The sequence below is a fragment of the Amphiura filiformis genome, chromosome 19 (genome assembly GCF_039555335.1).
Source record: "Amphiura filiformis chromosome 19, Afil_fr2py, whole genome shotgun sequence".
Classification (NCBI taxonomy): Eukaryota; Metazoa; Echinodermata; class Ophiuroidea; order Amphilepidida; family Amphiuridae; genus Amphiura; species Amphiura filiformis.
In genome coordinates this window covers 14104015-14125400 of record NC_092646.1, presented here as the reverse complement: position 1 = coordinate 14125400, position 21386 = coordinate 14104015, and the positions used below count along the sequence as shown (strand labels likewise).

The window sequence follows — 21386 nt, the reverse complement described above, 5'->3', positions numbered from 1 at the left end:
CAGTGTCAACTGCAGACAAGTTTAAAAAAAATCTACAAATTAAAAAATTTCAGAATTGTAAATTGTCATGATCATATTTGTAATCAGCATGAAAAATGCATTAAAATGACAAACAAGCCTAGTATTGGTTCAGTGATTCTTAAGACCTAAAACAAGCCTGGTATTGGTTGAGTGGTTCTTAAGGTGGTACTACACCCTTGATAAATTTGTGACTATTTTTGCATTTTTCTCAAAAATAATAACACACTGGTAACAAAAACTCTGTATATTATAGGGGCAAGGAATCCAGTTACTACACTGGAATTTCAGTGACTCAAGACAAGCGGTACATTATTTATGATAAGAAAAGAGGTACCGCTAGAATGTACCTCATTTCTTAATATATATAATGAACCACTTGTCTTGCATCACTGAAATTTCAGTGAAGTAATTTCAGTGAAGTAATTGGATTCCTTGCTCCTATAATACACATAACTTTTGTTACCAGTGTGTAGTAATTTTTTGAGAAAAATGCAAAATTAGTCACAAAATTTATCAGGGGGTGTAGTACCACCTTAAAAGATAGGTATTGATATTTTGAGAAAATATCTTAAAACTTGGGACTTTTTATGTTGAAGCCTATGGCTAGCACACAGAGCATAAAACAAATTTGTTCTAATGCTAATCTCTACTATCAAAATCTTATTGCTGATGTCATGATATCAAGCACTGTTAATCATAACCTTGACAATAATATTACTTAACCCTAATCTTTAAGGTGGTACTACACCCCTGTGATAAATTTGTGACTATTTTTTTTTTTTTTTTTAAAATTAATAACAAACTGCTAACAAAATTTATGTATATTATTGGGGCAAGGAATCCAATTACTACAAACATGATTCTTTTTCAAAGTGGACCAGGAAAAAGTTCATTTTTTAAGTTAAAAGTTAAAAAAAAAATAAAAAATAGGAATTGCAGATGCAATATATTTTGATGATTTTTTAAAAATATTTTTGTATTTTGTGTTGGGGTTCGGACATAGAGTTCAAGTTTATCGACGACTGACGCGTAAATGCGTCTATCGGCACAAGCACGGCGCTTGTGAAGCGGGAACGATGGGAGTTATCGTGTTTCGTGATTTTTGCTGGCCGCGTCTCGCTTTCGACGCTATTCTAGACGTCTGCGGTTGTCATTTCATGACGTCGGGCGTCGATTTCAAAATTAGGTTAGGGTTTAGAATTAGGGACGGCTATACGGTAGAGGTACATATAGGATTTAAAGGGTTATTGCGATGGTTAGATTAGGGGTATGATTGTGGGTGTAATTTTAGGGCACCCCCCCCCCCCATTTATAAAACATTCTTCCATTTAGACAACATGGGATATTTTTAGCATGCAATAACAAGATCCATTGTGCAAAATCACAGGTCCATTGCAATGCAAACAGACAATGTAAACAGCTAGCCCTCATTTCATATTCATAACCTTGGATTAAGGGTGTAAATTACAAAAGGTGTTACATAACAAGCATCTATGCCCATGCAGAATCATAGGTTATGTGTGTACTGTAGTACATTGTAGTATTGGGAAATTTGCCTACTGAATAGAATGCTAATGCACAAAAATTAAATGAACATCTGGGAAAAATTAAATTATATTTTGTTTAAATTAAATGCAGGCTTTTTGCTAATCAATGGTTCGTTGGATGTGTTCGCCATTTCACGATGCGTCACAAATTACAAATAATTGACGCGTCATTTCAAACGGCATAACTGTGCGTATTTAGCCGATAAAACTCGGTATGCATAGTACAAGGACAAATTGGCCAATGCCAGAGGCTATATGCATACCAATGTGTGTACATCTACAAATGAGAAATTTTGGTGGTTTGCTTTTCATTGCAAATTGCAGTCATTTTAAATTATCGCAGTTTTTTAATTGCAACGCCCCACGCACAAAATGGCGTTTAATTTACTCGCAACATTACGCGTCTGGTAAAGCCGTGAAATTGTGCCTATTTAGAGGATATCTCATCATTTGTATAATGCACATCATCACTATACTTGTCCATGTTATCAAAGATATGGCTATATGCAGCTGTGAATTTCCAGCCCCCCCCCCTTATGGCCAGGGCACCAGGGGAGGGGTGGCTGGGACTTATACCAGGGCTAAATTTCAAAAATGTTAAAACTCCGGCCAAGTCCCGGACAGACGGAAACAACACATGGCCGGCCCTACAGGGACAAATTTTGTGTCAATGCCTGTCTGTTATAAACTGCCCGGCTATTTTTTTCGGGTACTCTGCACTGCAGGCAGGGGTTGGAATGTGTCAGGGACTCAGGGTTTCAATTGACAAGTGCATTATCAACAGTCTTCATTTTCACGTGCATGAAATCTATAAGCTTAACTACTGAACATACGGGCCTATGCACCCCCCCTACAATCATAATTACTCACGTCACTAGTATCACAGGGTCAGGGTTTCAATTGACAAGTGCATTATCAACAGTCTTCATTTTCACGTGCATGAAATCTATAAGCTTAACTACTGAACATACGGGCCTATGCACCCCCCCCCCTACAATCATAATTACTCACGTCACTAGTATCACAGGGTCAGGGTTTCAATCGACAAGTGCATTATCAACAGCCTTGCATTTTCACGTGCATGAAATCTATAAGCTTAAATACTGAACATACAGGTGTATGTATCCCCCCATACACACAATCATAATTACTCACATCACTAGTATCACAGGGTCAGGGTTTCTATTGACAAGTGCATTAACAACAGCATTGCATTTTCACGTGCATGAAATCTATAAGCTTACTGAACATACAGGTGGGACAGGTCTATGTACCCCCCCAATACACACAATCATAATTACTCACATCACTAGTATCACAGACATTCAAATTCCATAATGAAATCTATTCGGCTTTCATAGTACACTGATTTTCAAGTTCAAACGCTAGTTCTTCAAAGGTGCTTTATTCCACCATCGTCCATATCGCATGAGGGAGTTAACATAAGGGCGCACATCACTGAAAGTGATGCCAGTTGTGCTCTATAAAAATGCTGTTTAAAATCATTTAAACAATTTTTGATATCTGCCATCTGTGATACACTTGTAGGATTTAATATTACTAATCATTACCAATCCAAATTTATGCAAATTTCTGCTCATTTTATTGCTTACTTTTACTATCTATGTTTTTTTCTTATAATAAAAATTAATTAAGATTTGTTCCAAGTCTACCATGTTACAATACTGATAATTCAATAAAAAAAACTTTTTAGACTGCAACAAGTCTGTCCTTTTTAAACAACAATTTCTCATTCAATTAAAGCATCAAAATAAATTGCAAATTTCTAGATTTTTTTTTTTTTGATTTTCTATGAAACAATATGGACTTTTCATGGTCCATTTCGAAAAAAAATCCTCTTTACACTGAAATGTCAGTGACTCAAGACAAGCGGTTCCGTATATATGATGGGAAACAAGGTACACCCTAGCGGTACCTTATTTCTTATCATAAATAACAAACCGCTTGTCTTGAGTCACTGAAATTCCAGTGTAGTAATTAGATTCCTTGCCCCAATAATATACATAACTTTTGTTACCACTGTGTTATTAGTTTTTGAGAAAAATGCAAAAATAGACACAAATTTATCGAGGGGTTTAGTACCCCCTTAATCTTTACCATAAAACTAATCTTAAATCTAATCCTATATCTTCAACACTAATGCTAGATTAACATAGTGTGCACCATACATTTAGTAATAATTTCTAAATTTCAAAAATCGGCTTATTTCCAGACAACATCCTGCTGAATACTCTCTATTGATTTGACACCCAGCAAATCTAGGGCAATTGTGTAGGTGCAAGATATTTGATTGCAATCTTCTCAAAACAATACATGGGTGGAAATCATTCAAATCATATACCAAACAAAACAAACATGAATTATCTGAATCATCTTAAAACAATTATACAATAAGAGTTCTGAAAGGAATAAAATATTATAACAGTGGAAATTAAAGGTGGAACATTAATTTTTGCACTTTTGTATTATGATGTTACATGATGAGTGTATATTTCTCATACATCGCATAGATACAGGGTGAGTCAAAAAAAGTGCAATAGAGCAACGAATCGATATTTATATAAGAACCAAGTTGAACTTTCCCATTATTGAAAGTGTCTATAAATGCCACGCTCAATAGTCACCTTCTGTGAAAAAATGAAGTGACTCGCTTCTACCGTTTAATTTTATGAGTCCTTTTGCTGCGATACCCAATTTCATTAGTTGTCCACGATGTACCGTGTATTTTGAATATGAGCACACAATGCACGATAAATGCACCAGCTCTGAAACTGACTTTAACTTAAATAACGTTGATTTTTGCGTGATTTTTAGTTCTTTCTTTTCTGTTCAAACAAACTTTCTAACATTACTTTATGTCCTTCATACCTCACTCGACTCCAACTCCAGTTTATTTAATCCCAATATGTCCAACTTACTTGATGTTTTGTAATTCACTCCACTCCAATTTGCGCGTATTTTATTTCGACATTTGAAAAACCCGCCTATATGGTTTATATGGTTTTGATAGAGAATAAACATCTTTAAAATAAAGGGAAAATGAAAATAACAACAAATAATGTTTCTTCTCTTTAAACAAGACCAAGGGCAATAACACTTTGGGGGCTCCATTTTATTTCAATGCCAATGAGGTTAAGAAAGTGGCAGTTGTTCCAAATCTACCTTCACAGAGTGGGCTGACATTCAAATTTTAGGTGTCTCTTGGACAAACATTAAAATTGGGTATCGCTATAAAATGTGTCATAAAAACAAAACAGTAAATGCTAATTCCTTGATATTTTCACACAAGATCACTAATGGATATGTTATTTATAAAATGCTTTAAAACCTAAAAGATTCAACTCGGTTCTTTAATAAAAATGGATTCTTTTCTCTATTGCACTTTTTTTTACTCACCCTGTATATAGCCACAATTTGCCTGTAAACAGTAAACCTATTATCATGTAGGCCTATATTATTATTAGCTGAATGTGCCTGCCAGGGGCTGAAAAACAACAGGTAGGATATATAAACAGATTTAAAGCCAATATAAAGCATATTATATAAAACCAATTGTGACCCGATTTTGAATTTGTGGTTAAAATAAAATTGTGAGTCACATTGCTCGTGATGAAATGTTGTATGAACAGAGAGATCAATTCTTGGTATTTTGGTCCACCTCATTCATTGTCATCAGATCATGGGGTCTTATTTGTCAACTTAAAGCAGAGGGGCCAAACCTTTTGGCAGTAAGAGCCATATTGGGCTATTCCAGTTGAAATCCATACACCCTTTATGGAAAACATGACCTATCTCCCACACAGGGAGCGTAGATTTCAAATGGGGCCAATGTGACCCATTCAGGTAACCCAGGCCGTTGCAACTCATATACTAGCGCAATACAAAAAGGTGGCGTTGGCTTTCCCCGTGTATTACCCTGCACTAACATGGCGTCCAATGGCGTCTCCCGGGCGGGGCCATTTTGGAAAAGTAAAGAAAAATGCTGCTGCCACCACGATAGTACTAAAAGCTACGTAAAAAAATATGCGTAGTGCTGTGGAGACTTACTTTAACATGACGTCACGAATATGCTAATTAAAGAAAAATGCTGCTGCCATCTATGTCCACATGTTGCAAGTGTGACGATCACTGACCTCACATCGATGAATGGAGTTGCAATTCCATCGCACTTCGTGCTCTATTCTTCTTCCATGGGTAACCTATTTGAAACTCACACTCCCAAAGTTTTAGATTAAGGTAATGTCTTCCATAGGGGTGTACATTTCAACTGAATAAGCCTGTTTTGAAGATCAAGAAATTAGTCAAGAAAGCCAATAATAGCAGGTCTTGCAGTTCCTGAATTAAGGCCAAAAATGTATATCAAAAGAAAAGTTTTGGGCGTTTTCCCCAACCCGAGAAAAACATGCACATGCGGAAATGGATCTCCTATACCGGGCTCCTTTATAGAACCCATACCATTCATCTTGTGTGTCAGCTTTATTTGTCTCACTATTTGAGTGCAAGCAGTTCTGTAGCTAGTCAGTTATGAAGAACCATGCATTGAAATGGTTCCATGAGATTTTTGTCTGCATTTTCCAATATCTGTGATGCATGTCTAAAACTGGAACTAAACATGCTTCAACTTCGTGTGCTGTTATTCTATCTATAGAGGGCCTTGTTTCCAGGTCACCAGTCCATCAATCTGGCCATTGAGGTCCATCAGCTAGCACTTATGGGTATTCTGAATGTGACAGCAATGTCACCACAGGAAGTTGGATCTTCCTCTCAAGACATAGTTTATACTTTCCCATAATGCAATTGGTCAATTATAATTTGACGTCAAGCTGTCTGTTACATAATTTGTAGTAGGTCTATGAAAGAGCAGAAGTGTGGTGGTTAAAGATGCTTTCAGTATACTGTACAACAACCTTCAAATTGATATTTTAGCCGTAATATATCTTGCAATCCTGTATCAGCAGGGTCAGAATTTTGTTTCATAGTGTGAAAATCAATCTTGATTCTTGTAGAATAAATTTGCGGGAATCATTTGATTCTTGCAAATCAAATTCTGTGTATACTACAAAGGTTTGCGAGAATCAACTTTGATTCATGCAAATCTGTTTACGCCCGTTCATGTGAATATATTCTTGGATTCTCGCTAAAATTCTGACCTCGGTCTGGCTATTGTGGAAGAACACAAATCCACTGCCCAATCTGATATGTTGCAGAGCAAATTGCAAAGATGATAAACACAAAATTGATTACACGGGGTGTGATTTTTGAGCAATTTTTGTCACACTTTGGTCAGAATGGATTTGCAATTTACCCACTACATATTGAAATTGAACAAAATAATTTAAATTTTTTTTGATCGTGATAACTGATTGTTTTTAACAATCACCTGAACCTACTAAATAGAGAATTGCCAAACAATTGCCTCATCAACAGAAGTCAACAGGTCAAAGGATTCAGAGGACAATTCCGCAAAAACATCTGAACTTTTGTGAGTGCTGTATGTGTATGTTGCAGCCAACATATCAAGGCAAGTTTGTGCTAAAAAAGCTTACTGATGTGTTTAATAACAACCAATGCCTTCAACCAATGCCTTCAACTCCAAGTTCTACAACACATGAAACAAGCAGTTCAACAAAATGTAGGCAGATGCAGACTCTAGAGAACCTCAATTGCTTAACGTGAACCTGTCAAAATAGAAAACTTTTCTATTCTAGTGACTTCATAAAGACGTGATTGATGACTCAAATCAATGGGAATTTTCTTTTATAAAAGCTACATTATGTCCGCCGCTACTTCTTGATGAATTGTTGGCTATTATTATGGTCCAGCAGACCAAGTTGCCAAATGTTTTTCACCCAAGTACAGTCTCTTAACAAGAACAGTACCTCAGTCAGCCCATACACCTCAGCAAATGCTTTTTATAAGGTACAATCTTCCCTGGTGCAGTTTTAGGCTATTCCAGTTAAAATCCATACACCCTCTATGAAAGACATTACCTTAATCTTCTACAGAGGGGGTGTAGATTTCAAATGGAGCGCACCCATTCAGGGAACCCCCATTTGAAATTCACACTCCCTGTGTGGAAGATTAAAGTCATGTCTTCCGTGAGGGGTGTATGGATTTTAAATGGATTAGCCCATTATATACAGGTAATGTACTTACTGTGTTTTGGGTTTGGATTTAGTGCCAAAGGGTTAGCAAAGCTCATTTAAGGTAGGCCTATATCTTAATGCACTGTGTCCTAGCCATAGGCTTCAACATAAAACATCAAAGTTTTTAAACATTTTCCCAAAATATCATGCGCTATCTCAAGACCTACTAAACCAATACTGGGCTTGTTTGTACTCATTTAAATGCATTTTTCATGCTGACTCCAAATATGGTCATGGAAATGTACAATTCTGAAATTTTTTAATTTTTAAAAAAAAAATGAAATTTGTCGTCTGCAGTCTACACCAGCGTGGAGAGAGTTAAACACATTGTCAAAGTAGCCCAAATTGGTGGCATTGTGTGTTGGCAATACTGCAGTAACAATTGTCAGTTTTATCAGAAAAAGTGTCGAGCTGAGTTTGCAGGAAGTGTAGGGCCTCCCCCAAAAGGATTATGGGGCCTGAAGGAAGTCTCGTCTTCACGACTTTGAGCTGGTAAATGCAGGATTGCTCATTTGTTTGATATGATTGATATAGGGATGTTTGAAACCTTGAATGAAATTTTGAGGTTGGACAAGTTGGCTTTTTATGATGTAATATTATGTATCATATGATATTGAAGATTTCCTTATTCCTGAGTGTGTGTGCATTGGATATAGCTTGCTCTGTAAAAGTAAATCGTTATGTACATTGTCGTTTGTAAGATTATCATTATCCACAGCATCTACGCATGTTTGTTAGCTATGATTTCCGAATTTGACAGCTCATTTGTGCGAAAATACAAGCCATCTCGTGCGATAATCAAATGTCCGATTTTGTCTCTACTAGGTTGCATTCAGCTTTGCCATTTGTATGGATATTAGGATGACTAGGTGTTCATGTCTAGCAAATCTCAGAATAATCCCTCTCAACCCAATTCTGTGAACCAACCTCAAGAATTGTTGTAAAAAAGCAGACAAATCTAAATTGGTTAAAGCTGTGATCGACAAAAACCTTGTTCAGACGGGCTTAGGTTTGTGTGAGGCTAACACTTAGCTACCTCAGAGGTAGTTTAGTGTTAGTGCCCGTCTGAACAAGTATTGTGTTAACAAATATGAAGCTTAACACAAAGGATTTACCACTGAAAAATCTCTGGTAGCGCACTAACACGAAGCGATTGCTGCAGCAGATATGGAGTGCTTAGAGTTAACGAACTTGAGGTGGGACCGTGTGGACACAAGTATCAGTATTCAAATGATGACTTCACACTACCTCTGTGTTCCGCACACACGGAGGTAAGGTCCTGTCTGAACAAGCCTAGTACAAGTCGAGTACAGAAACAGCTGTATACAATTCCTGTATTTTAGTAATAGTTCAAGGCTTGGCTACCAGCATAACCGGTTGAATTCCTGTCAGAGGATGGACATGGCCATCGAAACTATCCAAATATTCCCGTATTCCATCATTGAGCAAGCATGTGACACTCACTGTCTGCTACTGCATCAACATACTAGTATGTATGATGACAATAACTTCAATGTGGTGCCGAGATGTCGCAGCTCGATATAATGCTTAATGTGCTAGCCATTGGCTTCAATGTAAGAAGTCCAAAATTTTGAGATATTTTCTCAATATATTTAGAGCTCTCTGAAGAACCACTGGATCAATACTGGGCTTGTTTGTACTCATTTTCATGCATTTTTCATGCTGATGCCAAATATGGTCAAGAGAATGCACAATTTTGCAATTTGTGAACTTAGAGTCTGCAGTCTATACCCATGCGGAGTGGAATAATATTGTGTGAATTATACTAGGTTAACACCTCAGAGACGATATTGTTAAACAGCACAGGAGAATGACATTTTTGAGTACATTTTGTTGATTTGGGATCACAACCAGTTCCAGGGATTTGCTTGTCTCATTTGATGCCACATTAAGGAATATCTACTGTTTTCTGCTGTTGATTTTGATTATAACTTTTTGCAGAGCTTTTGTTGCCTCAGTTTTAGAAAGAGACAATATTTTTACATAGCAGCACAGGAGATCTTCTTGATTTGGAATAATAACCGGTTGCAGGTTTTTGCTTGTCTGCATTTTTCTCATTTGATGCCACAAGGAATGTCTATTGTTTACTGCTATTAATTTTAATTAAAATGTTGTGCACAGTTTTTGTCGCTTTAGTTCTGAAAAGAGACAATATTTTTACATAGTATATCCCCAGGGGTTCACTTGGGATATTATTTGGTATGCATGCTCATCACAAAAAACGACAAAAAAGGGTAAAATTAGGGGGTAAAATTTCTAATATCTTATGCCAATAAGGTGTGAATTTGCTACCCCTCAATACGTCATTTAGGATCAAATTTTGAAATGCTGTGACAAGCATAGGTACCACTTTATGCAAGTGAACCCTGCAGGAATACATCTTCTGTTTTGGAGGTCATAATCGGTTGCATGTTTTTGTTTGTCTGCATATTTTCATTTGATGTCACAGGGAATATTTGCTGTTTACTTGATTTTGATTAAACCTTTTGCAGAGTGTTTGTTTGTTTGTTTGTTTGTTTGTCTCTCTGTCTGTTTGTCTGTCTGTTTATCTATTAGGCCTAAAGCAAGTTTTAATAGAAGCAGCAGTCAGTCAATGCCTTGATGTTATGGACAACTTTATATTTTGTCAGCTTTAGAACAATGCTCTTGATTCACAATACGATGCTCTGTCAGAGGTTGCTCTTGCTAGTCCCAATTTTTAACCGCCAGGGTCGACATCACTGTTCCAGCCACCATTTTTCTGCGAGTGTGATGATCACAATGTTGAGAACAGTGTTGTGTAACTATGGACAAGTTGAATTGGCCTCTTGAGCTTGAGAATTATGTTAAAAATTAGTTTTTCAGTCAAAATGTATTTGATGTCATTGCACTTTTCAAGTCAACTTGTTTTCATCATTTGCTACAATCTTAAGATGGCTACATCAAATATGCTACAAACTGCATCTAACACTCTTTGATCATGCTATATTTCTTTAGACTGGCATTGTGTTGTGTAATGACCACTATGATGAAAATAAATTCAACTTTGGATTTTAAATGGATTCGGGAAGCCACTGATCTAAGAACAGGAATTTTACCTTGATTGGATGTTTCCATACTAGAGAATGATGGAGTGCACCAGGATAGTGCTACTAGTACTATAAATATGGGTTGAAGAATTTGGTTTACTTGGTTAGGAGACATTTACAAGAGAATAAAATCATTACATGATTAACTCGCCAGCAGATCCGCCATGAGCTGTTGTGGCTTATGGTGGCAAACTTTGACATAAAATTGTGAATGTGCGCTGGTTCGAATCTGAATGGTGTTTCCATGATAGAGAATGGGGAAACCAGGATAGTGTATAGTACTACTATAAAAATGGGTTGAAGAATTTGGTTTACTTGGTCATGAGATGTTTACGAGAGAATTACATGATTAACTCGCTGTCAGATCCGCCATGAGCTGTTGTAGCACGTGGGGGTGAACTTCGACATAAAATTGTGAGTGCACGCTGGTTCAAATACGAAAGATTCTGATTTTTTCTCTCCTTTAGTGCCAGTTCACCTGAGCTTCACTTCTTCATTCCTTACTGTTTTGTACAGCTAGTCATGCCATAATTACAGTGTCAAGTAATTTGACTTGAAAATAGACCCAGAGTGAGACTTTGTAGACAGACTTCAAGCTGCTTCTAAACTGGCCTCAAAAAGAAACTTATAATTTTTCACAAGGTCATATCTTAAAATCCTCTCCATAAAAATGAACAAAAATTGCACACAGGATTACTTCAATACTCTACTCTAAACACTGGTCAGTAACCAAACAGTTGTCCAACTGACACAACAACAAAATGCACTGACATGGAACAATCTTCCTGGACCACATTAACAGCCCAACAGACCTCTTTGGCTGGGTTCCAATTATTCGCCTGTACATGAACAAAAATTACACACAGGATTACTTCAATACTCTACTCTAAACACATATCAGTAACCAAGCAGTTGTCCAACTGACACAACAGTAAAATGCACTGACATGGAACAGCTTCCGGGACCACATTCACAGGCGAATAATTGGAAATTATAAGTTTCTTTTTGAGGCCAGTTTATATTGGATCATATCATCCCAGATATTACAGACCATAAACCTGTTACATTTTGTTTTGTATTATTTTGTTCATATCTGGATTAGTCCTGGACTTCATGGTACAAATTAACATATAGCAGCTAGAGGAAAGTTCCAGGAAACGGTTTGATAATACTTCCACGGTGGTTTGCTGATAAGGTTCGCATTGGATTTGTTTTGCTATGCTGACTAAGAATTATCTTAGAAAATATAACCAACTTGCGAATTCTCTTTGGAAACTACAGATAATACATCAGCCTATCGACTTATTTGTGGAAATATATCAGTGTGTGAATTTGTGGATATGAAAATAGTTGATTAAATGGTTCATGAAAATGAGATTTGAATATCATCTGAATGATGAATTTAATGGTAGCTGAATGGATGGAATCATATGTACTTGTTGACTTTGTACATAATTGTGCACCAATGGAATATCATATGGAACAGCATCATATTCTGTCGGTCCGTGCCATGTCACTTCCGGTTGATGATGCGACTCAAATTTGAGTGAAAACAAGTCCTTGGTTCGATTTTTTCTTGATGATTTCTGTCATTGGTGTTGTGTATATTTCGATCGCAAATAGTCAGTGGAATCAAACAAGTTTCTAAGTTTTCAGAGTGGAAGTTACTTACTTGATTTATCGTTTTATATAATGACAAACCGACAATTAAAGTCCATGGTCGAGTGTTGGTTTTTCCGAAATTGATGATGTTGTCACTCCAGACTGGAGTCTGGAGTGACATCCATAGTCTCCTTCACAGCCGGTTTCTGTCGTTGATTACAAACCGTGAGCCACTAGAAGCTGGACCAACAAAATATGAGTGAGATCACACCTTTTGATGTCATACTACGTCAGTGTGTAAAATTCATTCCAAAAACAACTAGTCTGCAAAACAGGCTGCTCCTAAAGGAAGAAATCATGTTTGTTATGTGCTTGTGCACTGTCTATTAAGTGTGTCCAGTTATCAGTGGTGTACGTACCAGACACAATTTGCATGGTGGGCAAAATCGTCCAAAATGACTTTGCTGTGCGCTTTATAATTTTGATGAGGAAGTGGGCCAAAATAAGGATAACTGTGGCCTAAAACAGACAAATGAAAGATTAACATATGCAGACTGGAGCTATTTTACTCACTGTGCTATGTACATAATGTTCATAGTCATGGTGCTGCTGCTTCTATACTGCGTACCAAAAGCATCCATACAGAATCAATATCATAAAGACACTAAATCTAAATTAGCAAATTAAATAGTCAATAGGTGGATAATTTTGTTCTGCATATTTGGATACCTCATTCAGCAGCTGATGCAGCTTTGTCTTTTCAACTTTCAAAGCCAATGGGAAGTGCCCTGAAGGAAGAAATACTCAAATTTGTCTATTTTCCATTCAAATTTGTTTAACTTGAGGGAATAAAGTCACATCGTGCTAAATGAGGTGTCACAAATATGCAGAACAAAATTCTTCATCTAATGATTACTTGATTGGGTAATTTAGGTTTAGTGCCTTTTATATATACTTGTTGTTAGCAGGATATAAATATATAGCATTGAATGAAAGTTTTGACTAGGTCTTATGAATGATGAGGATATATACCTGATCTAAATTCATTGAGTTTACCTTCTTTTCCCCAGCTGGATATTACACAGCTTAGTATTTGAACTTTATATCCAGAAAAAGTGTGATGACTCAACAATATTGGTCTTACGTTTCCATGGTTACCACACTTTTAGGTGTGATGAAGTGCTTCTTATAGTCTGTGGTAATTAAATTTATGTAAACTTGTAATTTGACTGATTGGTTGGTTGATTGATTTATTGGTTAGTTAACTGATCAATCATTTTTTGATTTATTGATTGATTGATTGGTTAATTGATTGATTGATTGATTGATTGTTCGATCGATCGATCAATATAAACAATCATTTTCTATGACATGTCTTTTGCAGGAATCAGTGTATTTGTCATTTTCCATTTTCCAAGAAAGGACAACAACCGCAGTGCATTATTTTGTAGTCACCTGCCGGCCAGTCACCTAACTTGTTGTTTATTATTAAATACCAAGCAGGAAATATCGCAGTCTACTTTTCACCAGAATGAGCAAGCAGATAACATGGTTTGATTCTGCTTTGGAGGTCATCCTAAAGTAGGAGACATATACTGTTGTTGATTACTGTGTTTTGTATGTATTGGTTCATTTGATGCCGCGGTGCTTATTTACGAGCAAGAGTCTGCCTATAGTGTGGTCGGTCCATCACGCCAGATTACAGTGTCACCAACTCTCTCTGTCTTTTCCAATGGATAAAACATAATGCATATTATTTTATTGGAAATTCTACCATTTCTTGTTGCAAAAATGGATCATAGTTATAATCACATACCGTGAGATGGTATCACAGCGAATCTCTTCACGGGAACGTCGCATGACAACCAATCATTAAAGCATATTGTTTTGTTGGAAACTTTACCATTTCTTGTTGCAAAAATGGATCATAGTTACATTCACATACCGTGAGATGGCGTCACAGCGAATCTCTGCTCGGGAACGTCGCATGACATCCAATCACTTACGGACGTCACAGCGTCGTATGCAATTGCAAGATAAGATTAAGCCGATTATAGCTTATCCGGATAATCTGTTGGGTCCGGTACTGGTATTGTGTGGCAGGTGGAGAGGCCTGGATTTGGAAGGATGGTTGGATAACAAGGTGGATGTGGATTTAGCACAATGCTTTGGATCACCCGTAGTCAAATGTAGCTCAGGTGGGTATGGGCTATTCCAGCTGAAATCCATGCACCCCTGTGGAATACACATGTTTAATCTCCCACACCAGGGGGTGTAGTTTCAAATGGAGTCACCCATGGAGTAGCCGAATTTGAAATTCACACTCCCTGTGTGGAAAATTAGAGTTATGGCTTCGGCTTCCATAGAGGGTGTATGGATTTTAACTGGAATAGCCCAATAGTTTCTATTTGGAGACTATAAGACTTTTGAAAAGGGTCACAGAAATGGTACTGGTGACTTTGCTATCATGACTGGATGCTGGTAGCATTGTACTATGACTACTGATTGCGAGTAATATTTCGGTGTTTCCTTGACATAAGCCATACAGACTAGGGTAAAGACTTTATATGACATAAAGCTTATTATCTCTGAATGAAGTTTTCACACTAGTCTAGGTTTAGTGATTTCATTTTTTTTTTACTTTCATTTTTCTGTCACTCGCTGTGTTCGAGTCAAAGGAGGTTTGTGTATGATACAAGCGTATTAGATCATTTTATTCACTAGGATAGTAGTATTTAGGTACAAAAAAAGTTCTACTGAACCACTGCATAAATGTAGCAGTTTCATGTGCCAGTTCAATGTATTGTAACTCCAATAGGTGCTTTTTGTTTGTAATAAATGCTCCCCCTCTAATAAATGCCCCCCTCCAATTTTTCTGTGAAAAATTGACAAAAATTCCATGCTGTATCGTGTGAGTAAGCTTAACACTGGCATCAGTCAGTCTTGTCAGGGACAATCGGTAAATTGCATGGACAAAACCTGTTATGACTCACACTTCCATCCATTCCATTGCCGAATTATGGTAGAATTTTACAGGTGTAATTTTGATGCATTTACCACTAAAAAGATATTTTCCATGGGCATCGCCATTAGTATAGCCGTAAATCTCTCTTTTCTACAGGAGCACCATCGGGAAATTTAACCAGATTTTTAAGTTTTTAAATGCCCCCCTTTTGGAAAAATGCAATGCCCCGGGGCATTCATTACAAACAATACGGTATGTGTTAAATATGTACAATAGAATTAGAGAATAAAAGATAGGATTTTGTCTTTTGCCTATCCAATATCGTGTCATAATGGATGGGCTGGCCAATATTTTGAGTAGTGGATGCCCCGGGGCATTCATTACAAACAATACGGTATGTGTTAAATATGTACAATAGAATTAGAGAATAAAAGATAGGATTTTGTCTTTTGCCTATCCAATATCGTGTCATAATGGATGGGCTGGCCAATATTTTGAGTAGTGGATGCCGGCGCAGCCGGTATCCACTACGAGGTTTTCAGTTCAATATATCGACGCTGTTCTGTCAAAACCTCGTAACTCCAATAGCTGCTAGGCGTTAAATATGTACAATTGTTGGAGTTACAAGGTTTTGACAGAACAGCTAACTCGATGACCGAAGACCTGCTAAATTGGTAAGAAATACTTTGACATTTATCTTACATGTCATACTCTTACATCGGCTGCATCTATATATGTAGGTAGTGGTAACAAACCTGTGTTTCACAGGCTAGAGTTCTCATGTCTCTTTCGAAGCGATTGGGCCAGGCTCCTCCATTTAATTTTATCGCTACACCTTCACAGCAAGTCTGTTACCTGCAGACATTGAATAATGCTTCTACCCATTTGTACACATGGTTGGAGAGAGGCAATACGGGTGTAGAGCCTTGCCAAATTAAGTGCACAACACATTGACGCTGTGGGGACTTGAACCCACGACCTTGATCTACCTCCCGATTATGAGTAGAAGTCATAGACCACCGTGCTACAATGCGCCGCTGCACTACCGTGCAACTATGTATAGTGTTAAGCATGTTTGAATCATTTCATACTGGTTCATCATTTATTAAACCCTTCTAAGAAAATTAATTTGAATAGGATTTGCTTGGTATTTTACCATAGTGTTGTTATAACACCTTACATGAACCTGAATACTTTTATTTACTAACCATGCATGTCTATGTACTTGCCTACTTTGTGAATCAGGAAATAGTGGTCGATAAGCAGCTTGAAGGTCACAAAAAGCTGTATCCGTACTTCCGGTCTCTCCACTAAATGCACATAGTATACAAATATTGACTGCTATGAGGGGCATGGTTAAAATTGTAGGCCCAAGGTGATCTCAAAACCATGCTATGACCCAAGGCGCTGCTAAGGGTCATAGCATGGTTTTGAGATCACCGCTGGCCTATAATTTTAACCATGTCCCGAATAAAGCAGTCAATATTTGTTTTATACACCGAATGGATGCACGATGCGATTGCGCATGCGTAGACTCAAACCGGTCCATAGTTCGTTTCCATGACTGATCCATAGTTCATTTTGAGGGCATAGCCAATTCAATGACCGCACTTTTAACCAATCATTACAGGAATATATATATAAGGTATATAATCTGTGCTACAGACCGTGTACCTACATTACCCATAGGGATCCACACAATCTTGGAAACCATAGTGGGTACACTACGCTCGCTGCTCACTCCGCTCGCTTGTGGGACATCGCGGTTTGCGACTTGTGGCTTGTGTCCCACTAAATCACGAATAGTCTTTGACAAAGACTAAGTGCACAGGGAGTAAATGGGCACCTTCCTTCTGCAGTTCATGAGTTGATGGGTGACACACATCAAATATATGGGGAATAAAAAAGCGGTGATGGGCATGCAGTCTTCAGTATAAACATGTTGATTGTCACAATCATGAGTGGAAACCTGTTCTACTGAACCACTGTGCATACATTTCATGCATTTGCAAATTACAAAAATATAAAACTTTGACTTTGTTGTAAGCGTTTGTTCTGGAAAATAGATTTATAGTTGTTAAAGGGTTGATATATGCTCATTATCATAGATGAATAATTATATAATAACACTATATTGTCTTCTTCATTTTCTTTTGAATTTAGCTGAGCAGAATTACCAAGCCCCAGTGGCGGCACCAAAAATTGAAGAAAAAAATCCTAAAATTTGGCAATTTGGGCCCAAAATAGGGCAAATTTGGTCTAAAATAATGGATTTTCTGTTATTTTTCACTGCAAGGAAAACTGGGGGGTGGGGTAAGAAAATTGGGGGAATTTGCTCTCCCTCCCCTCAATAGTGTCTTTGCCCCCTCATGGCACCGTCAATGCCTATGAGGCTATGCCCTGACACCTAAGCTACTGATCAATTTGATACTTCAGGATTTAAATCAGTAACTCAGTATAATCATATTTTTTATTTTGTTGGAGCTGTATAGAGATTATAATACCGGATCTGATCAAATTCTGTGCTGCTGATGTAATTTAAAATTGTTAAAAAATTACTTTACCCTCTCCACACAGGTGTCAACTGCAGTCAGCAAGTTACGAAATATCAAGAGCTATCTCAAGAACTTAAATTTAAAAAAGAATTGGAACTTGTTTCAAATAGTAACTTCTTTAATGATTTGTATTAATGTTGATCTTCTGTGTTTTGTTCATTTTAGTTGAGCGGGAAAGATTACGCGCAGAGCTGGAGCCAGATCTGATCAATGCGTGTGCAGATGTGAATCAGTTACGTAAAATATTACGTCGAATTGGTTTCAGCGCCATCAACGGAGAATATAAAGAAACGCCATTATACAGGTAAGAATTTGCAGCATGGAAGAAAAAGATAACAGACCGCGTCCAAGCAGTCAAAGTCTCGCATCACCCAATAATGAGGGCTGATTGTTTCATAGACACAACTCAATCAAACAATCGGCCCTCATGAATATGTGAGAATGTGTAAGACAGACTCCTAATATGTATTGCAATTTTCTCACTTAATCTGAGAAGGCCTACAGAGAATACACTGGAACCGTACATACTCAGTTTCTTTGTTTTGATATACATGTGTACCTGAGTAGGCCTACCATCTCCAGAACCATCTCTGTGAATAAGTGATCATTAATGTTGAAGGCGAGTTGACATTACAAACTTAAAAGTCATCGACACACAGGCCAAAATTTGACCTTTTTTCAATGTTTTTTGTGACTAGCATGCATTCCAAATAATATCCAAATGAAATTGCTTGGAGAAAGGAAAATTTTGCGTTGCGTCACACAATTTCGTCCTGTGAAAATCATTGGACCCGGATTATGGCACAGAGCTGTACAGACTGATTAAAAACATGGACCTCTCGGGTAAAGGAACAGTAGCTCTGTTTTGTTATTGGTTAGTCTAGCAGACGATACAGTTGTACTTGAGAACGCAGTGCTACAAACTTACATTGGTGCTTGATCACTTTTTGACAAAATTTTGATTTTCAACTGAAAAAAATTGCCTTTTCAAGTGACAACTTGTGTTTTAAAATTGATTTTGCACTTCGAAGATAGGATGAAAATGTTTAATTTGCGCAACATTTTCATTCATTTTGCAAATGTAACTGACCTACAAATTCAGTTTTGCAGGTATGTGATATAGGTTTTCATATGACACATATTGCAGCTTTACAAGGAGTAACTTGTTGGCAAAGGAAAACGTCTTGGTCATCCATCAGTTTAATGCACTGCATACTGGCCATAGACGTCAACATAATTATCCCCAGACAGAAATAAAACAACACGATAACAACCATTTGCGACTCATGTCGACATTAGAAAAAAGATCAGTGAATTTATTTACCAAATGTTTTTAACAAAGAAAACTGGAATCAGCCATTACACAAGCAGCCCAAAATTGGACAAGCGATTGCTGGTGCTATACTTTTGTGGTGGTTACCTAGAAGTAGCAAAAAAGGGCAAAGCAAGCAAGAGACAACTAAGTTGACTCATAAAAAGCAAAAAAATTGAACAAGGCGATTGCCGGTGCTATACTTTGTGGTGGTTACCTAGAAGTAGCAAAAAAGGGCAAAGCAAGCAAGAGACAACTTTGTTGATGTGAATATACCTCATGACGAACTCCGCCGGGACATCCTGGAGTCCATGTAAGTTGACTCATAAAAAGCCCAGATAAATATTAAGGAGACAACTTTACCCTGTATGAAAATACGTGGTGAGCTCCATTCGTGATTACCTATAGAGCCGGTTGCTCACTAAAATGCCATGGTCTTTGCAAAAATGAGGCCTTCAAATATAAAGATATTGATCAAAGCATGATCTCAATAAAAAGCAAATGGCTTTTAAAATTGAATGGCTGAAACCTTCGTTTTCCATATAAATACATAGCATGCTCCACTAGACTACTGAAGCCATAATTGCTCTTCAGGAAGATTACCTGACAGAAAATAATGATTGTTTTGAAATAACTGGTTAAGTTAATGTAATAACTACACTATTACATTAAATATCAAAAATTCGGACAGAAAAACTGCCTCTCACGCACTTCATGTATCAATTATACTATAAGTATCAAGTAACATTGCCATCATTTTGTGGTGAATATATCTGCTTGGTTGGCTTTGTTACTCGACTATTAATAAAAATAAATACCCACTCTACATATTCACGAAGCCTCATCTATGACAATGATAATTCTTCTACTAATACTGGAAAGTATTTCAGATTTTGTTTTAAATATAAATAATATCTTCAATCAATATATTCCCTGCCTCCACCATTAATGGGTGTGGTGGGTGGGCGAAAATTTTTCACCGATCTTCCTCCAATGCTTATCGACAGAGAATGACATTCCGCTCACAAGCATGGCGTCGAAAGCACATAATACCGACAGCCGTGATTGGACCCTACAAACGCACTCAACGAATCACGCCATTGGCCAAAGCTAGTTACCCGGGAAAAACCTGACCTTTGACCCGCCTGAAACTTTCTTTCTGCAGGTGATAAATTGAGTTTCACCGCGATATACGCAATGAAACTGTATTGTCCTCAGACAGAAATAAAACAACACGATAACAACCATTTTGCGACTCATGTCGACATTAGAAAAAAGATCAGTGAATTTATTTACCAAATGTTTTTAACAAAGAAAACTGGAATCAGCCATTACACAAGCAGCCCAAAATTGGACAAGCGATTGCTGGTACTATACTTTTCTGGTGGATACCTAAAAGTAGCAAAAGGGCAAAGCAAGCAAGAGACAACTAAGTTGACTCATAAAAAGCAAAAATTGAACAAGGCGATTGCCGGTGCTATACTTTGTGGTGGTTACCTAGAAGTAGCAAAAAAGGGCAAAGCAAGCAAGAGACAACTTTGTTGATGTGAATATACCTCATGACGAACTCCGCCTGGGACATCCTGGAGTCCATGTAAGTTGACTCATAAAAAGCCCAGATAAATATTAAGGAGACAACTTTACCCTGTATGAAAATACGTGGTGAGCTCCATTCGTGATTACCTATAGAGCGGGTTGCTCACTAAAATGCGCATGGTCTTTGCAAAAATGAGGCCTTCAAATATAAAGATATTGATCAAAGCATGATCTCAATAAAAAGCAAATGGCTTTTAAAAATTGAATGGCTGAAACCTTCGTTTTCCATATAAATACATAGCATGCTCCACTAGACTACTGAAGCCATAATTGCTCTTCAGGAAGATTACCTGACAGAAAATAATGATTGTTTTGAAATAACTGGTTAAGTTAATGTAATAGCTACACTATTACATTAAATATCAAAAATTCGGACAGAAAAACTGCCAAACAAGTTTTTTGTCATTTATGCAAAAAAATTGCCAAACACCCCCCCCCCCCCGAATTTACTGATCCGGATTTTTTAATTATTGGCTCATCCGGGAGGGTATGAAAATGCATGAGGGTTGGCATTGAAAAGGTCTATCGCATT

General features: G+C 37.3%; 1 protein-coding gene across 1 annotated transcript in view; it reads left to right on the top strand.

Annotated features, from left to right (window-relative positions):
• The window catches only part of LOC140140954 (leucine-rich repeat serine/threonine-protein kinase 1-like), a 107846-nt gene that overhangs the window by 12470 nt on the left and 73990 nt on the right, over positions 1 to 21386 (top strand). The window contains 1 exon segment of the mRNA XM_072162721.1: positions 18112 to 18250. Coding sequence (XP_072018822.1) covers positions 18112 to 18250 — 139 coding nt within the window.